The sequence below is a fragment of the Myotis myotis genome, unplaced genomic scaffold (genome assembly GCF_014108235.1).
Source record: "Myotis myotis isolate mMyoMyo1 unplaced genomic scaffold, mMyoMyo1.p scaffold_m19_p_15, whole genome shotgun sequence".
Taxonomy (NCBI): Eukaryota; Metazoa; Chordata; class Mammalia; order Chiroptera; family Vespertilionidae; genus Myotis; species Myotis myotis.
This window is the reverse complement of record NW_023416319.1, coordinates 16,239,203-16,259,023: the sequence shown is the minus strand read 5'-3', so window position 1 is coordinate 16,259,023 and position 19,821 is coordinate 16,239,203. Positions and strand designations below refer to the sequence as shown.

Genomic DNA, 19,821 nt, shown 5'->3' with positions numbered 1-19,821 from the left:
AGAACATCACTAGGTCTGTCCTTTTACACAGAAAGGAGACAGTCATTCTCCAGGGTTGGGATGAATTAAGAACTCTTGGAGGATATATTTGTTTCTCAGTATTTCAAAGGCAGCACTAATTATTTTGCAAACAATAGCTGTTTTCTTCTGCAACCCATTTCCCTAGATTTTGCTAACTTATTATATCTGGCACAGTCCAGCTTCAAACCACCATGACTAAAGCTGGATGTTTGGGAGTTGGGGTAGGGTCAATTTGAGGGGCCAGTTAGAATCTGCACACCCACATCCCCGTCACCCAACTTTTTAAAGAGTTCTTGCCAGGGAGCTGTTTGTTAATGGGGATAGAAACATAGAGTAACAAAACCTTTCTGTCAATGAAACAAGGACAGAACTGTACCTGGAAGTTTCTGGACCCTTTTTGCCACCCTAAGGTGGTAGTCCCCCTCCGGTGAATTTGCCAAACAGGCAGCAACTGAGGGAGGTCAGAGGAAGAGGGAAATGGCCTGCCTTCGGATCCCAGAGAGCCCCTCTGCTACGTGGTTTGGGTAGGGGTCCCAGAGATTTGCATCCTAATTTCTTGGTTAGGGTACTTCAGGCAGCCCGAGAGGAAGGGAGAGGGAGGAGCTCTCTAACCACTGGACAGAACAGCTGGGCCTCTGACTGAGGCCTCATTAGCATTTGAAAACCCTCTCAAGGGGTCTGAGAGCTTCCTGGGGTGAGCGCTGGGGCCCGAGTGCTGAGACCCACCGTGGCTCCACACAGAATGGGGCTGAGCATCCAGAAATAAAGACCAGAGCAGACTCAAGAATGAGCCCTTTGTGGCTTTGTCCCAAGCTTGAAAACTGTGACCAAGGCTCTTTCATTGTTAAGAAAGGCTGTTTCTTGGCCACAGCAGAGCTGATACAGCTAGTTCTCCCATCAGGCAGGGCTAGGGAAGGAAAGGTTGTCCCCCTCCTGCTCTCTAAACCTTTCTGTGTGTGGTTATGCGTTCTCCTCACCTGCCCTCCTGTAGCTCACTAGTACATTCTGCCAGAGCTGGATCACACACACCAGGGAGGTGTGTTGGTCCTAGAACTGGGTCTGTTTCCCTTCCCTGCTTTACAGTCTCCTCTCCCGGCTGCCTAACTTGCACTCCTTCCCAAATTAAGTGTACCCTTTAGTCATTCTTCATTTAAATAGTTTAGGTTTGGACAACATTTATTTTTATTTTTTAAAAATATATATTTTATTGATTTTTTTTACAGAGAGGCGGGGAGAGGGGTAGAAAATTAGAAACATCGATGAGAGAGAAACATCGATCAGCTGCCTCCTGCACACTCCGTACTGGGGATATGCCCGCAACCAAGGTACATGCCCTCGACCGGAATCGAACCTGGGACCCTTCAGTCTGCAGGCCGACGCTCTATCCATTGAGCCACACTGGTTAGGGCAACATTTATAAATGTCGATTCTGGTTCATAAAAGGTCATGGCTTCAAACCTTTCCAGTCCTTTCCCTATTTCCAGTCTAAGAACCTTTCAGGTTTGGGGTATATTTCTACAGACCAGAAGTCAGCTAGACCAGAAGCATTGGAGGGAACTGGCCCAGCTTTCTTTTCTTTTTTTTTTTTTTTTGGCCCAGCTTTCTTAAATCAGGAGTGATGGTGCCACCTACTGGCAATTGTTGTTACCTACAGGCTCTGTGGCTGGTCCTGCTTCCTGGTAAAGGAACTGGGACCTGGGTGGGAGTAGCTGCACTGCATTCCAGGGCAGGAGTAGAGTCATACATGCAGCAGTGGAGAGCACGCCAAGCGGGCGCACTGTTTCCTGCTAACAGATGAGGGAACAGGCTTAGAAGTTGCCCAGGGTCACAACTAGTAAGGGGCAGAGGCAAATAGCATAGGGCTTTCCCAGCTGCAAAATTACCCATGCTGCCATGATTTGCCAAAGCCAGCAGGAGATTTAGATGGTAACTGGACACGGCATTCAGTAACATGAATAGTGAGGACTCTCTTTCCTCTTCAGAGCTCTGACTCAGTCCTGCTCTTTTTGTCAGTTTGATATGACTCACTCTTTAATTCTTAACAGCTCTTTAACCCTTGATCATTTCAGTTTTAACAAGGTTAGGTAAGCAACAGTATCTGTTAGAGATTTAAAATATTTTGTTTTCATTCAATCATTTTGAAGTCATCTACTTTACAGTGAGCAACACTGATTTTCCCTATTTAGTGTTGTGATAGGAGATTTCTATTTAAAGTAAGTTTGTTTAGGTTTTTAAAGTGAGTCAATTTTACGGGCGGGGGAGGGAGACAGGTAGGTAATAGTACAGGTGGTATGCAGATATATGTTAAAAATCCTGACAGTGTTACGGATAACTCAGAACAGTGGTTCTCAACCTTCCTAATGCCGCGACCCTTTAATACAGTTCCTCATGTTGTGGTGACCCCCAACCATAAAATTATTTTCATTGCTGCTTCATAACTGTAATTTTGCTACTGTTATAAATCGTCATGTAAATATCTGATATGCAGGATGTATTTTCATTGTTACAAATTGAACATAATTAGAGCATAGTGATTAATCACAAAAACAATATGTAATTATATATGTGTTTTCCGACGGTCTTAGGTGAAAGACCACAGGTTGAGAACCACTGACTCAGAAGTTTGGGAAATGTTTCACTGTGCTCTATCGTCACTGACTTGCCCCATGACCTTGGGCAGTCTTGAGGGTCCTTTCTTCATTTGTAGAAAATGAAAATGTTGGACTGTGATCGTTCGGGTCACATAGAGCTATAATATGTGTGATGTCTGGGCATTATGAGTGAGGCCTCTCCCAGACTCGGCTGCTTATCCTGAGGAGGTGGTGACAAGGAATCCAGGGCCTTGGCCTGGCTTCACACACTTTGCCTTTCCCCCAGGTTCTTTCCTTTTGCCTTCTTTCTTTTTTCTTAACATCTTTATTGAGATATAATTCACATACCATGTTATTCATTGTTGTGAAACCATCACCACAATGAACCCTAGAACATTTTCATCACCCCCAAAAGTAAACTCATATCAGTCACTCCCCATTCCCCCCTAGCAACCACTAATCTATCTGTCTATGTAGATGTGACTGTTCTGGAGATTCCATGTAAATGGCATCATATATGGCCTTTGGGGACTGGCTTCTTTCAGTTAGTGTAATGTTTCTAAGGTTCATGAAGTACAGTGTTGAATAGAAGTGGTAAGAGTGGGAATCTTTGTCTTGTTCCTGATCTTAGAGGGAAATAATTCAGTCTTTCACCATCAAGTATGATGTTAGCTGTAGGTTTTTTTGTAGATGCCCTTTAACAGATTGAGGAAGTTCCTATCTATTCCAGTTTGAGTGTTTTTATCATGAAAGAGTATTCGATTTTGCTGAATGCTTTTTCTGTGTCTACTGAGATGATTATGTGTTTTTTTAAACCTTTAGTCTATTGACATACTATATCAATATTACATTTATTTTCTTATGTTACTTCTACACCAACCTTATATTTTTGGGTTAAATCTCACTTGGTCGTTGTATATAACCCTTTCGTATGTTGCTGTGTCCAGTTTGCCTGTATTTTCTTGAGGACTTTGTGTCTCAAGTCTTGAGGACTATGCATCAGAGCTACTGATTTATGGCTTTCTTTGCTTGTGGTGCCTTTGTCTGATTTTGGTATCAGGGTAATATTGGCCTCATAGAATTAATTGTAAAGTGTTACTTTTTTTTTTTAATTTAAATAGTTTGTGAAGAATTACTATTAATTCTTCTCTGAATGTTTGGTAGAATTTACCAGTGAAGCCATCTGGACCTGAACCCTTTAATTGTGGAGGAAGCTTTTAATTACTAATTCAGTGTTTACTTGTGACATTGTTTCTAACTTGTAGATACTTATAGACATGCACTTCTGTAAAGGAGAGGAAATCTGGGAAGAGTGAGTCCAGAAAGAGGGGTTTGTAGTTGGCTCTGCCTGGAGCCAGGCCCTCTCTCCCCTTTATTATTTCATGTCTCTTAGAGGAAGAAGTCTTTCTTCTCCCCCCTGAATGAATGCTTTTGAGGTTAGGACCAATAACCCAAGCCTGTCTCTTAGAAAAAGTAGTGTACACTTCACCTCACACAGGAGGGAGTATTTAGACCAAGACAAATGCGAGCAGATGTGCTCTCAGGCCTTCAGGCTGGTGTGTGTGTGTGTTTTCTGCCTTGCTTCAAATATTAATAAAAAGTGAGAGGACCTCAGCTGTTGAGACCCTAGATTATATGTGATAGACCATGGTGAACTGCCATACAGCCATTTAAAGAATAAGGTAGCTTTCTCTGTGCTGATGTGAAATGATTCCAAGATATATGAAACGTACAAAATGGTGCTGCATATGTCTTAGAAGAAACAAGATAGAGAGAACCTATAGATGCATACAGGCTGGTAAATGCAGAGTTCCTTTGAAGGGCACCCAAGATAAAAGTCAGGGGTAGTGGAGACTTCATACCGCATAGGTGGTTTTTCCCTTGTGGTTATGCTGCCTTAAACTTTTTTGAGTAATGGATTTGTGTGAAGTTCAGTGGTAAGGCTATGAGGTGGCTGTGTTTGCACATGTTTCTGTTAGGCAGCCTGGGCGCAGTATCTATGTCCTCATGGAAACAGCCCCCGGCCCCCAAGTCTGTATGTCTCTGCCACGGTGTGTGGGACACAATTCAGACTTTTGCTGGTCTCTAGTGCATCTCCCTGAGGGACTGTTCCCTAAATCTGTCTTCCTGGGGGAAACTGCTGACAGACATCAAAGGTGTTCTCTTTTGAGCAGTTTCAGCAGCACATAAACCCTGTTCTGTTTGTCCAAGGTGAAAGGCTTTCACTGCCCTCCAGTCTCCCTATTCAGGGGGCCCCACAATAAAACACTTTATTCTTTCTTGGTAGGTCCAATCATGACTGTCCCCGACCCCACCCCAAGAAGTGAAGGTGCCGGGGAAGTGGAGCAGATGCCAGAATTCTGGCTTTGGACTTGCAGGCCAAGTGAGCATGCACACTAGCAGCCTGTCCTTTCTGTGGAAGGCTGGCCGAACTGGCCAGTAGGAGTGCATTTGGCTTGGGGGAAACATTCAGACTCTGCCCTCACCTGTGTGGATGCTTCCCCTCCTTCACAGGGACTACCTTGGAAGCCTGGGGCGGCCTTCCAGCCTGGGCTTCTCAGATCGCAGGCTGAGTTCTGGGCCTGGATGCAGGGCCTCAAACACCGAGGATTCTCCTGTCTCTCCCACAGAGAACACCTTCTGCAGTGGGGATCACGTGTCTTGGCACAGCCCTTTGGATAACAGTGAGTCAAGAATTCAGCACATGCTGCTGACAGAGGACCCGCAGATGCAACCTGTGCAGACACCCTTTGGGGTCGTTACCTTCCTCCAGGTGAGGCACAGGTTGGACATGGGCGCGAGCCTTCCCTGTGGGAAAAGTCCTGGGAGGGCAGGAGGGCTTGGGTGGAGAGAGTGAAAGGAACGGGAGATTTCCTTGTTCTTTTCCCATTTTCTCCTCCCTCTGTTTATCAGGTCGATTCAGAGGGTCTGATTTAACCTGCTGAGGGGGAGAAGGGGGAAAGGGAAGGGGCCATTTGGGTAGGAGAGGATGGTTATAGCAGAGGCGGGTAACGGGGAGGGTATTTCTGTGAACTAGTTAAGACCCAGGCAGCCACAGGCACAGTAACTTCCAGCAGGAATGCAGCTTTGGTGTATGCATCCACCCCAGCTGCAGAGGGCCTCTTTGTGATCCTGATGGGTCTGCGTGAAGATTCAGTTGTTTCTCTTGAGATTGACCAAAGGCTTAGCCCCTGATGAGGAAGGGAGCTCTTCTGCCATCTGCTGGGCCCTTTGGTTGTTGTTTCGAGCTTGAAGAGTTTCAAAATCTCCTATTTACATTCCCCATGATCCTAGATTGGGCAGAACCTCCACTACTTCTAGGGACATCCTGAGTTGGCAGGGCCCTGATTTTCTCTGCAGTCAAGGACTTGACTTTGTGTCACCAGATACCTGGCCTATCACAGCAGGGCAAAGTATCAGCCATCAGTGCCGCATCTGTGGACCCATCCGTATCCTGGCCAGGCAACTATTTCCTCCTGAGGGAACCATCCCATTTTGGATGCACTAGCCTCTGAGCACAGATGCTGCCTGTAGTCCCATCACTTGAAGTGACACTGACAGAGTCTGGGTGGCTGACCTTCTGGATGGGTAGGAGGAATAGCCATTGACTCACTATGGCATCTTGTCTCTGGGTCCCAGATCGTTGGTGTCTGCACTGAGGAACTCCATGCAGCCCAGCAGTGGAATGGGCAGGGTATCCTGGAGCTGCTGCGGATGGTGCCCATGTGAGTACACCCCCTCCCTATGAGGTGGGTGCCTGGCTTCCCAGGCCTGGGGTGGGACTCCCTTCTTCCCCCACATGTGGGCTTCCCCTTACATGGCTGTTCAGGCACTGGCTTTTCACATCAGGGCTTCCTGACAACTCGCTCCCTGATGGCCCCGACCAGTGACCACTCCCTTGTATTCTGGGCCTGGGGCAGCAAGCAGGGCAGGCTGTAGGCCCAGCCCAGACCCTCCTGCCCCCTTTCTTTATCCACAGCGCTGGCGGCCCCTGGCTGATAACTGACATGCGGAGGGGAGAGACCATATTTGAGATCGATCCACACCTGCAAGTATGTCTTGAGTGAGGAAAACCTTTCTAGCACACTGTGCCTAGGCCTCTTCCAAATAGCACTGGCTTTCATCCTGGGAAAACAAGGAGCTTTATTTGTGAGTGAGTAGACATGTGGCATGATTTGGAACTTGTCCCCTGAATTCTGCAGAGTGCATAAGGGAACAGAAATTTCAGACCAGGAAAACTGGTCTCAGACACATGTATTTTTGCATTTTAAAAGGAAATTTTATTGTATGCAAATCACATATCAATAAACCTGATGTTCAAAAATATGATCGCTAGCAACTAAATCAGTATAGTGGCTATTGCTAGCTCAGTATTCACCCTCCCACTTCCCCCTTCTATAAAGAACATAGACTTTCTTTGAGGGAGCCATGCCACCACTGTCACCAATATCCTATAACAGACAGAATCGGTGATGTCACAGCCATGTTGCAGTGGGGAGTCCTGATTGGTCTAATGGTCTTATCCCTTTCTAGATACATTTTCATCTTGACCAGTCAGATACCAAGCTCCTTCCCTGGGTAGGCTGGAATTTCTTGATGTGTAAAGGAAGTCTTCATACCCATAGGCCTGCAGTTGCCATTCATGTGGCCTGGCTGTATAGAGTTTCAGTGTCATCTTTGATTTTTTTAGAAGAAGCACTCTTTTTTGCAGGCAGGTGAATTTTGAAAGCTACATAGAGCATAACTTCCTTTCTTACTGGTTGCTTATGAAGCAGGAGCAGCAGAAAGCTGTAATGTGCCTGGCATGTGTCTGCCTCTACTTTGCCCCGGCCAGTTGCAGGTCATTGCTTCTGTGAAAATCTGGTAGGACACAGGCAGCTGCAGGAGTTACATGTCCTCTAGGAGGGATAAGAGGTGGCAGGGAAGAGGCAGACACATAGCCAGCAGTCCCTGCCTTCTTTACTGCAGACCTGTGAGTTCTTGGGTAGAAAGCCTACTCATCCACAGATGAGGCTCCTCCATTTTCCTAGTGCCTTTAACACTGAAGTTTTCAAATTGCTGCCAGGATCCTCTGTTATCTCTACTTTAAACTTGGTTTCCTTGTAACTTCTGCTTATGCAAGAACCAGGAACCACTAAGGGTATGTTTCCCTAAACCCTTGTACTACAGCCACACTGGGATCCAGCATGGGACACTGTGGGCTGTTGTTTTACCCCCATCATAAGTGCCAAGTATTGAGAAAAACCTGGTCCTTTGAACTAATAGGGTAATAAGTAGCCTGTCATTTCCTGCATGCCAAGAATAGTTCTCTTCCTAATCTTTAGGCTCCCCCTCAACCAGCTAGCAGGACCAAGGGTACTTAGGGGATTGTTTGTATTTTTTTAAAAATATATATTTTTATTGATTTTAGAGAGGAAGGGAGAGGAAGAGAAAGAAACATCAGTGATGAGAGAATCATTGATCAGCTGCCTCCTACATGCACCACACTGAGGATGAAGCTCACAACTTGGGCATGTACCCTGACTGGGAATCAAACCATGACTCTTCTGGTTTATACGTCAGCGCTCAGCCACTGAGCCACACCAGCCAGGCCCTAGTCATCTTTATAAGTAAGCAGGCAGCCCTAGGTGGTTTGGATCAGTGGATAGAGCATTGGCCTGTGGACTGAAGGATCCTGGGTTTGATTCCGGTCAAGGGCATGTACCTTGGTTGCAGGCTCCTCCCTGGCCTGGACCCTGGTCAGGACTCATGCAGGAGGCAACTAATCGATGTGCTTTTCTCACATCAATATTTCTCTCCGTCTTTCCCTCTCTCTTCCACTCTCTCTAATAATCAATGGAAAAATATCCTCGGGTGAGGATTAAAAAATAATAATAATAAAAGTAAGCAGGCAGACCTTGATGAGAAAGTCCAGCTTTTTTTCCTGGTGACTCTGTGCCAAGTGGGAACTCCTCTGTGCTCATGTGTGCCAGTCTGGGCCTGCTTGCAAGTGGTTCATTTTAGGTTGGCTCCTGTTCCTTTGCTCCAAGCTCTACCACTGGCTAGGTGTGTGCCTAAACAAGTCCCTTAACTTCTCTAGGTCTTAACTCTTTCTTTTTTACTTATAAAGTAAGTGGTCTTAGCTAGTTGAGCCAAGAGGTATTCGTAGCTTTTTGAGTCAGTAAGGGGCTTTAGGTTGGCCACTAGAGAGAGGGGAAAAATCAGACTCTACCCTAAGCAAACTAGGCCCCACATGCTTCTGCCTGGAGCACAGAGCTGCTCCCTTTCATCAGCCTGTCCCTGTCACTGCTGAGAAGCCCAACTTTGCCCAGGCTAGTGGTAGCACTGGAAAGGAGGAGAGTGTGATTGATGAGAGGGAGGCATACAGAGCAAGGCCTAGTCTCAAGAAAAAGGACCTTACTAGTATGTAAGCTTACCTTGTGCTTCCCAAGTTAGGCTCCCTGGCCCATCAGCAGCCAGATGGTGCTTGTGGAGGCCTGGAGAGAAGGGCGTGCAGACTCTTATTGAGGTGCTCACTCAGGAGCTTTGTTTGGCCCACATGGTTGTTTATGAGCGAAATTATTAGAGCCTTCCAGATGACCTTTAATCCAAAGCCCAACCTCACAAAACTGTGTTTTACCAGAAACCCCAGCGGTGGGGTGTTTGGTCATGACTCTTCCTCAAGGCCATTTGGCAAGGCCATTTGGAGGGTGTTCGGACTCAACAGTGCCAAGGCCTGCACGAAGGCAGAGCCTCAGGTGAGGCCTGCAGATGGTCACTGACCTCCAGGCACCCATTTCATTCCAAGTAATGGAAATAAACTTCATCCAGAGTCCTTTGTCCAACAAGTTAGCAGTGTAGGAAGTCCTGCCCTTCTGCTCTGTGGTGGTGCTTCACGGTGACCACTCCCCCTGCTGTTAGAAGGGGAAACTGCAGATGTGGAGCCAGGGAGAAGCTGGTCTGAGTCCTGGCCTCTCTCCCACCGGTGCCAGCTTCCATCTCGTTCTCTGTAGCAGCAACTGAGGAGGTTCTTCCTGGATGATGGGAGGAGAGGAAGGACCGTGCTTTTCCTTAGGGAAATAGTTCCTGGTTCTGCCACATTAGCAACACAGGCCTGCATGGGTTGAGCAGAGCCGAGGCTTTGAAACAGGTGTGAAGATCTTTTTACTGAAGGTTGATGATAGAAGAGAAGCTTCCCTTGGGATTTTTCTTCTTCCTTGCTTCCCCTAATCCCTGGTTCCCCTAGAGGAGTCCTGTGGCTGGCAGAGACTGCTATGTGTTATAGCTAGAGATCCTGCTCTTCTAGCACTTGTCCTGTGCTCAGCACCTACAAGGGCTCAGTAAATACTGGAAAGGCAGTGTTGACCTTGGGCCACCGGTTCGCTGAAGGAACTCTGGCTCTTTGGTTCTTTCTAAGCAGGAGAGAGTTGATAAAGGCATCGAGACGGACGGTTCCAATCTAAGTGGTGTCAGTGCCAAGTGTGCCTGGGATGACCTGAGCCGGCCCCCTGAGGATGACGAAGACAGCCGGAGCATCTGCATAGGCACACAGCCCCGGCGGCTCTCTGGCAAAGGTAGGAGCTCTCACCCAGCTTCCTTCTCCTCTTTCCCCAGGCCTGGTTTTCCGGCTCTGTAGGATGGGTCTCTGACATAAACGGCCCCTTCAATGGTTTCTTTCCTGGCAGGATTTAAACAGCATGTGAAGTCTTCCAGCAGGGTGGGATTAAGGGAGCTTTGCTGACCCATTTCTCCTGTTCCTTTTGTGTGTATTTCAAATGTACCACCAGCAGTGACCATTGTGTTTTAGACCCTTGCAATCTGAGGTCATGGAGGTGAGTGGAAGCCATAGAACAGTTACAGGAAAAGGCCACAGTCCACCCAAGTACAAGAGAACAAGCATCGGCCACCCATGGAATTGACTCAGGGCCCAGCTCTGGCCTGAAAACCATGCCAGACCGAGGATCACTCTGGCCTCAGGCCTTAGACAAAAGAGGCCTGAGTGTGAGGCCAGCTTGCAAACTTCCCTGCCCCACTGTCCTGCAGATACAGTGCTAGGGGCTGTGGGCAGGGGACCCTGTGCCCATTACATTCCAGGTGAGGCCATGGAGAAGGAGGATATGGCTCTCTTGTTGGAAGCTCATCATGTTGGTCTTGGCTATAGAAACAGTTGTGGTTTTTAGCAAAGAGCATCCAATACTAACTCCAAAAGAACAGCAGCCATTTACAAATATACAGCTTCTTTTTCTGCTTCTTTTCTCTATTCCTCCATTTTTCTTCATTTTTTTGAACAATAAGATACCCATAGTCCTGAATAAAATGCCTGCATATGTGATAGCACTTATGAAAGGTTTTCTTCCCATAAAGGACAACTTAAAACCCTAACACGAATATCTGACCCAATATCTGTGCCAAACCCATGGGAGGTTTCAAGAGAACATTTACAATTACTGGAATCATTCAGTACTTTTGACAAAAGAGGTAATTTAAGGAGGAATTCATAATCTTGTCCAAAATTTCATCATCATTGGATATTTTTTTAAATTATAAAAGTAATCCATGCTCCTATAACAAGTCAAACCATTAGAAAAGTTAATAATCGCCTCCATCATCCACTCCAAGCCCATCCTTTGAGCAGCCGATGTTAATTTGCTTTTCTGTATGTGTTTGTAGTTTGTGGAGGTAAGACTTAGGCCAGAATACCAATATAGGGGATCAGACTAGTAGGCTTCACCCAAAGACCAGCAAAGCAACTTGCAAAGAAATAATCCCACCCGGGACTCCTTTCTCATCTCTTGGCCTTTGCCAGACTCATGGAGAGGCAGGGTACCTGGGCCAAGGGGAGATGACCTCAGCATCTCACTGACCCAGCCCACAGGGAAGGAGTAGCAGGACCACATACTAGCTGGCCACTCAAAATCCAGAAATGTGTGTAAGAGACACTTTACCATTCATGGCAGGGCACTTACAGCCTTTACGGGCACCCATTTCAGTGGGCAGAATCTGTGGATGGTCTTGGGAGTCACTGCCTGGAACTATGTTAAAGTTAGAGCTGGCACCTAACTTCAGGAAGGGAAAGGACAGTGGAGAAGAGCCCTGTCTTGGAGGCCACCCCTTGTCTTCTACAAGAATGGCCTCTTCAGACCAAAAGTTTCTTGAGAACATGATATCTTATCAGCCCTGTGTCCTCACGCTGCACCCACTCAGATCTCGCAGCTGATGCCTAGAGCAGGCTCAGGAGGCCTTCCTGGGGGCCTTTCCCCAGCATGTCTACGGAACCAGGTTCCAAGGGCCGGGTTGGGGGATGCTGGGAGTCCAAAGGACCACTAGACAACTTAGTGGTGTTGTTGCAGACACGGAGCAGATCCGGGAGACCCTGAGGAGAGGACTTGAGATCAACAGCAAACCCGTCCTTCCACCAATCAACCCTCAGCGACAGAATGGCCTCACCCATGACCGGGCCCCGTAAGTTCCCTACCACAGCGGGGCTTAGTACAGCTACCTGTTAGCAATGTCCCAGGGCTGGGACAAGGGGACAGTTTTGTCCTGAAGGGCCTGTTTCTGTGGCTTGCATGAGAGAGAACAATGCTGATAGCCCTTGCTGGATGGGCCCAGGGTCTGGGGAATACGGATCTGTGGGTCATAGATAGGAAAGGGCCTCAGAGGGGACCCAGCGGAGCAGAAATATAAACATTAGTAAATATTTATATGGGCTGTGTGAGCAGACGGGAGGCCAAATTGGGGCAAAATCTGAGTTGGGGCCTCCCAGCCTTGTGGGAGCCCATTGTGCTGAGCACGCCTCCCCCTTATCTCAGCCTCGACCAGAGTTGCCCTTCCTTCCTTCCTGGAGCCTGGTCTCCGGCTGATAGCTGCAACCCTAGGGGCCTCACTGTCTGGCCAGCCCCATACTGGACGCCTGCTACTGAGGCCCTTCTTCCTGCCTGCCTTCCATGGGGCCCAGGGCAGGGAAGGGAAGTCCCTTGCAGGCCTCTGCTGCCTATCCAGGGGCCTCCATAGCCCTTGGGAGAGACTGTGGCCACCCCAAGGTCAGATCCGTTTCCTGCTGACCTCTTTTCCTCTGAGAGGGGACAAATGGTGGGTAGGGCTGGAGCTGGGCATCCCCCTCTGCTCTTAGTCCCAGGGCAGCTCTAGGGAATAGCTGCTGGCAGGGGATACCTGGGAGCTGGCAGGCCAGAGCAGGAACCTGGCCTGCCAGGGAGGAAGTTGCTGTGCTCTGAACTAAAAAGGAAGCAGCTTACTCCTGCAAGACCAGTGTAATCTGTCCTCCTTCTCAAAAGTCTTTATTACACACTTGCTGTGTGGCAGGCTCAAGACCCAGGGGTCCATCTGGGGTGCAGACTCTTTTAGGGACACGTGAACAATTAAATTAATTAATTAGCTAATTGGTGTGAGTCTGGCTGTCTATGCAATTTTTTAGAAATAGCTACTTCTTTCTATTCTAGCTCCAGATGCTCATCCACAAGCCCCGGGAGTGGTAGTGATTTAATACCCTGCAGAAAAGACAAGTCAGCATGATCAGGAGTAGTTAGGGAGGGCTTCTCAGAGGAGGAAGAACATGAGCTATGGACCCTGAAGGCACCCTGGAATTGTAACAAGTAGGGGAAGGAGCTGACAGGGATGGAACAGGAAAGTTAATGCTGATGCTGGGAGCAGATTGTGGAGCAGAGAGAGTTGCTCTGGGGACAGGCCTGCCCAAGGGGGCTCACCGTGCAGAAGCCATGAGAACTGAGCTCTTTGGCAAGTGCCAGGAGAAGCCTCCACTGCTTCCTCAGAGCAGTTTTCAACTCCAGCCAGTAGGTTTCTCCAGCCAGTTACCCTGAAGTAGCTGGCTTGAGGCACCCTGATCTTCGCTTGGGAGCAGCAGATGGCCAGGCTGGGTTGTGTGGCATCTGGAGCCTCTCCACCTGTGAATCTGGACCCTTTCCCAGGCCACACTCCTTGTGCCCTGAGCCTGGCTTCTAGGCCCGGCGGTACTTGGAGGCTTAAAGGCTCAAGCAGATTGCCTATAACTTGCAGACAGTCTTAGCCCAGATGGCCCTTCCACCTCTGGAAGGTTCAGCTTTCTAGGCACAAGGGCAGGGACTCCTGTGGAGACACCCCACTTGCCCCTCTTGTAGAGCTGATATAGGTCTGAGGTCTCACTTCCCGTCTTGGGCATACTTCCAGCTGGTATGGCCCCCAGACATTGCAAGGAGGCACAAGTCTTTGGGTTTCTAGATGCATACATACTGCTCCTTCAGACTGGGCAGTGGGCATCAGATCTGGTCCGAGGGCTGTCTGTAGATACAAGACAGAGGCTGCAGCCTCCACCCTTTGACCTGAGCTACATAGAGATGGGTAGGAATAGACCAGAGGTGCCAGCCCTCTGGTATCTCCCTTTCCTGCAGCTCAGGTACCCAGTCAGGTCTCCCAAGTGCCAGAATCTGCAGTTTGGAGGGAATCGGAACCTTTCCTCTGAGGTTCTCAGTGCCGGTTACTAATTTGTTAACAATTGGTTGAGAAATGGTTCCTCCTCCTTTGCCAAGAATATTTTCCAACACACCCCTCAAGTCTTTCAAGACTCTGGCTCCCTATTATCTCATGATCAACGATGATGGACTTGGTTCAGATAAGCAAGCACAGTTGTAATATTGTGCTTCCCACTCTGGGACTTGACCCCATTTCAGATAAACCACATGGCTTGCAACTGAGAAAGCCAATCCCAAACGTGCTGGCACCCATGTTTGCACCTCCCTGGGAGGAAGGGGGAGCAGCCAGCAGGGACCTTCTTGTGCCTACAGGTCTGATTTCCCTTTAGTCTGGCCCCCTGGGCTGGGGCATTCAGATGCATGGGCTTCCCGGGTCTGAATGAGGCCTGAGGAAGCCACAGTGCAGAGGAGCTGATGGAGCCCGACATTGGCAGCTGGGCCCTGGCCTACCTGGGGAATCAGGTACTTGCTCTTTTCATGCCTCAATAGCAACTAACACTTCAGTCACACCTAGTATGTGCCAGGTGATGTTCCAAGTGCTTTATAGCATCTGAATTTAGCTCATCCTCATAGTCACTCTAAGAAGTAGATAATCTTATAGATGGGGAAACTGAGGTAAGAGAGGCTAATGAGCAACTTGCTCACGGTTATATCAGGGTGGAGCTGATGGCGGGCTCTTAGCCATTAATACAGTGTGACCTTCCTCACCCCATGAGTGGGGATCCCGTGAGGGACACACAAGACTGTCTCTGAGGTGGTAACCCTCACTGGTGGCTCTTATCTAACTAGTTGGAGCACAAGGAGAGACCTTTCACATGACATCAAGGGCAAGGCTAAATCCTGGAGTTAGAAGCGTACTCTGCATATTTAACCCTGGAGAGGACATTCCATCAGGCTCCTGCTTCCAAATCCCAGAAATAACGAGCTGTGTCTATGTCATAATTGGCTCATTTATACCAGAGCTACTTTTTGACACAGAGCCTTTTCTTCATGCTCAGAAACAAAACCAACCCTATCTGTGGCCCCTCCACCACCTCAGAGGTTAGGGATTTTTTTCTTTCTTCCTTGAGGCCTTACTTCCTGCTTCCCAGAAAGGCAGACCCACCTGGGCAACCTGCTCCTCTCCCACTAACCCTTGCCAGCCCCCCGCCCACCGCCCTCCCCGAAAGGGGCTCCTTCCAGCATTTCACACCCTTGCGTTCCTGCCGTGGAGTTTATATCTGCCTTTCCCCAAGGTGATCAGTCGAGAAAAGCCTCCTTGGGCTTGGCTGGCACCTTCCTTCCCACTGCCTGCCCGAGGGAGTTTAGGAAGCATGAGAAATAGTTCCTTTGTGCCACTAAGGAGAGTCTGGCTTAGAGACGGACCTGGGGGGGAAAGTCACTGGGCGTCTTCCCTGTCTGAGGTTGCCGGTTAAACATGCAGCTCTACGGAGTCTGGCCTTAGCGCCCAGCCTCCTACAGTGTGTCGGAGGATGTGAGTGTCCGGTGCATCATGTGGAGATGTTTGCTTTTCTATTAACTGTTACTCTGATGCCGGGAACCTGCAGCAGTGTCCCAGGACCTCCCCCTCCCTCTGCCAGCGACTCCCTGACTGAGGTGGGGGGACCTTTTGGGAGCCTGTGGATCAATATCCTCTCAGAGAGGGACTCAGGTGTGTGTGTATACACAGGTTCCTGGCCATGGGGAAAACTCTTTGTAGTTGAGGCACCTTTAAAAAGCAAACTAACCATTCTTGCTGATCCAAGTTTCTTGGTCATCTGGACTTGCACCAATAGTTTTTAAGGTGTGTTTTTTTTCTTCTTTTTGCCTTAATTTCCCAGAGAATTAAAGTTTTGAATTCTGTTGTGACATTCTCAGCTGCACCCTCCCTCCAGCACAGATACACATACCCACACATAAATTTCTCTCCACTTTTATGGGTGTTTCTGCTCCCATTTGTTTGGCCTCCTGGGTAGGGCGACCTTGCTGCCTCTCTTCCCGAATCTTGAATAGCTTGTAACCTGACTAGGGAGTCATCCTTTAGGAAAAAATGTGTTTTGTTTTGCTCATCCTCAAAGCCATGAATGTTAATTAGGAGAAGAAAATATCTAGTTTGCATCCAGTGAGCTGGGTGAAAGAAGGTGAGTTTCCACCTGGGAAAATACTTGGGCTGTTGCTATTGCTGCTTATACGCAGGGCGATCTTCAGTAACCCTGTTCGAAGGGGTCTATGGCACCAATGCAGTGGCCAGCCCGGAGCCTGCATCTGTCACATTGTCTTCCCTCATCCGTCCCAAGCTCGGGAAGTATAGTTTTTTCACTGGAGAGAAAAGCCCAGAAAGAAAGAGGCCTGCTCTCAGGGTCTCTGCCAGGCCCCGCAAAGCTGAGGAGACAGACCCAGCCCTCTGTGATGTACGTGTGTCGTGCTGAGTGCCTGCCTTTATTTGCCTTTCTCAGAAATACACGTTTGAAAGGGTAAAACAAGGTGCTCCACAGCAAATCCAGCTCAGTGAATGTGTTTGAAACTCCATTCTCTGCTCCACTTCCCCAAAGAAATGAAGCCGTGCTCATTGTTGACTCCCCAGCCTCGAGTTCATGGCCAGCCCATTGAATTCCCCGTCCAAAATACATCCCCGCATCCTCAAGTTGCACAATCGGGAGTGTTTTTATCGCCCATCCTTGATATTCATTGTCACCCAACACTTCAGCAGTGAGTCACTGCTCCAGAGAAGGGAAAAGGAAGGCTCAAAGGTGAGAGCTGGAGAGAGGAAATGACTCAGTGTCTCACAGAACGGGAAGCCGAGGGCCCTGGCTAGAGTGGGCTCCTTCAGGAAAGCAGGGGTCCTATTTGCCCACCCAAGCAGAGATGGAGGTCTCTGGTGCCCAGAGGAGTTGACGGTTAGTTAAGGAATCCCTTAATCTTAATGTAAGTTTTCTCACTCTATCTTCAGCTACACTGTGTCTCACTGTTCTGTTATCACATTCCATACTTGGAATATTCACAGTGAAAAGACTGCTTCTTATCATTTGGTTATTGGTTTACCAATGCCCTGCCTTTTGCTCCTGGTCTTGTCCCCATCAGAGAATTTCTCAGAATGACCAGATGATTGAGCCTTTTGCTTAACAGTAATTGTGGAGGTGAGCTGGTGCCCTCATCCCCACTCATACCCTGTTCTAGTCCCGCCCTGAAGACAGGCCTACAAGCAGTTCTTTCTCTGGAAAGTTCAGAGCTTTCGTCAGCAATCTGAAAGCAAAAGGAATAATCTCCCCGGCTACAGGCAGAATCCAGAGATTGGGCTGGGCTCAACGGGCCAAACCCACTTCACTTCTGAATAGTTGCCAACGCTGATGCCCTGGTTCCCACTCTGGGCAAACCCAAGGAGAAGGCCCCAAGTCGTGTGGCTAGTGTATACGTCACCACTATCATGGGACTGGGATTGTGGCTAAAAGGAGCCTTGGTGGTTAGGCTCCTCTCATTTCCATGCCTCCTGCCATTGATAGAATCTAACCAGTACCCTGGGGTTAAAGTGGAAAAATTAAGACTTTTCAATCTGAAGAGACCACAGTGGAGAAGAAAATGGATAAGGTTCTGTCAGTGTGTAGAGTATGGGTAGGGTGAACAGGGGCATGTACTGTAAACTATACAGCACTAGAAGTCAGGAGTCTTATCTTGACACTGGAAGGAGATGGTATTTTGGGATACGTAAAAAGTCACCTTATGCAGTGGGAAGTGTAAATATAGAATGTGTTATGCAGACAGGTGGTAAAGGAGAAATGAATGGAAAGATTTAGATCAATTCCTGAATTACCAAGGTGTGCCTCTAAGCTATCTCATAAATCTCCCCTTGGTGCTCCCAATACAGGAGGAATCCTAGGGTAACAGGTTTTTGTGGCCAAACAGGCAGTTTTTATTGAGCATTGCCATGTGCCAGGCCCTGTGTGTTAGCTGCTGTTGTCCTCATTTTATAAATTAGAGCATGGAGGCTTAGCTGTATTAGATAACTCATCTAGGGTCAATAAACTAGGAATAAGGGTCAGAGCCAAGATTTGAACGTTGGGTTGACTCCAGATCCAGGCCCCTTCACCACTGGATACTGCCTGTCAAAGAGGATACAAGTAGGGTAACTGCCTGCCAACTCCCAGGAAAAAGATAACTGGAAGTCTGCATACCAATGCATGGAGTAAATGTGGTATTTTAGTTTGCCTGGAAACCCAAGAGGGTGGTAGGTTAGAGGAGGGGGACCTTTTGGCTGAGAGAAACATCCTATATAATAAATAGGTAATATGCAAATTGACCATCATGCCCTCGCACAAGATGGCCACCCCCATGTGGTCACAAGATGGCCACCCCCATGTCATCACAAGATGGCCGCCACAAGATGGCCAGCAGGGGAAGGCAGTTGGGGGTGACCAGGCTGGCAGGGGAGGGAAGTTAGGGGCAACCAGGCCTGCAGGGGAGGGCAGTTAGGGGCGACCAGGCTGGCAGGAGAGGGCAGTTGGGGGCAACCAGACTGGCAGGGGAGGGCAGTTGGGGGTGACCAGGCTGGCAGGGGAGGGAAGTTAGGGGCAACCAGGCCGGCAGGGGAGGGCAGTTAGGGGCGACCAGGCTGACAGGGGAGGGCAGTTGGGGGTGATCGGACCGGCAGGGGAGCAGTTAGGCGTCGATCAGGCTGGCAGGGGAGTGGTTAGGGCAGTGGTTCTCAACCTTCTGGTCCTTTAAATACAGTTCCTCATGTTGTGACCCAACTATAAAATTATTTTCATTGCTACTTCATAACTGTAATGTTGCTACTGTTATGAATTGTAATGTAAATATCTGATATGCAGGATGGTCTTAGGTGACCCCTGTGAAAGGGTCGTTCGACCACCAAAGGGGTCGCGACCCACAGGTTGAGAACCGCTGAATTAGGGGGTGATCCGGCTGGCAAGCAGAAGCAGTTAGGGGCAATCAGGCAGGTGAGCAGTTGGGAGCCAGCAGTCCCGGATTGTGAGAGGGATGTGGGATCGGGCCTAAACCGGCAGTTGGACATCCCCCGAGGGGTCCTAGATTGGAGAGGGTGTAGGCTAGGCTGAGGGACAGTCCCCCCCCCCCCCCAGTGCATGAATTTTGTGTACCTGACCTCTAGTACTAAAAAATAAAGTAAAAGATGCTGGAGTATGTGTCCCATTGAAATGAGTGGGGAGACATATGGGGTACAGGAAATGGGATCCAACAAGAGACAAGAGGAGCCCCCAGGGTGAAGGTGAAGAGTGGTCCCATGATGACAGCTTTGCTGCAAAAATAAAAGGCAACCAGTTCAGACTAGAGCAGTTTGGGAGGGTTCTCTGGAGAAAATGTCTCAGAAGATAATATTGATAAATACTTGATGTATTTGAATATCTTAGGAGAATCTATAGACCATTGGTAGTTAATTTAGGATTCAATTGGTGATAAACACATTGAAAACCAAGACAGTAAATCCAAGAAAAATAGAAAATTACATCAGAAAGAAAGAGTAATCATAGTATACTACATGACTCAGTTGTAAACAGCATTCGGTATAGTATAACCATGTAAACACTTATCTTGGGAAGATGGGAAGGTGGGGTGGGGGCATGGAAGAGTACTAAAAGCTCATCCTCCATATTGGGAAGTCAATAGGTAAAGCCTGAAAAGGGAATACCCGGAATTAGAAATAAAGCATATTAGAAATATTGAGGAAAATACCAAAAGAATCAGCTAACAGATGAAAGTGGTTGTTTCTGAGGAGGGGATAGTGGGAAGAC

General features: G+C 48.3%; 1 protein-coding gene across 15 annotated transcripts in view; it reads left to right on the top strand.

The window, feature by feature from the left end:
* SUFU (SUFU negative regulator of hedgehog signaling) overlaps positions 1 to 19,821 on the top strand; it is an 87,338-nt gene that overhangs the window by 45,291 nt on the left and 22,226 nt on the right. For 11 of the 15 annotated variants that reach the window (XR_004972140.1, XR_004972137.1, XR_004972139.1 and 8 more), the window contains exons 4-9: positions 4,900 to 4,995; positions 5,243 to 5,385; positions 6,252 to 6,337; positions 6,592 to 6,664; positions 10,009 to 10,165; positions 11,942 to 12,053. Coding sequence is in view for 10 of the 15 variants with exons in the window: in XM_036336142.1 (XP_036192035.1) it covers positions 4,900 to 4,995; positions 5,243 to 5,385; positions 6,252 to 6,337; positions 6,592 to 6,664; positions 10,009 to 10,165; positions 11,942 to 12,053 (667 nt within the window). In the remaining 5 variants the exon portion in view is untranslated. The remainder of the gene's footprint in view (positions 1 to 4,899; positions 4,996 to 5,242; positions 5,386 to 6,251; positions 6,338 to 6,591; positions 6,665 to 10,008; positions 10,166 to 11,941; positions 12,054 to 19,821) is intronic. The other 4 variants (XM_036336145.1, XM_036336148.1, XM_036336140.1 and 1 more) reach the window with 3 other exon arrangements.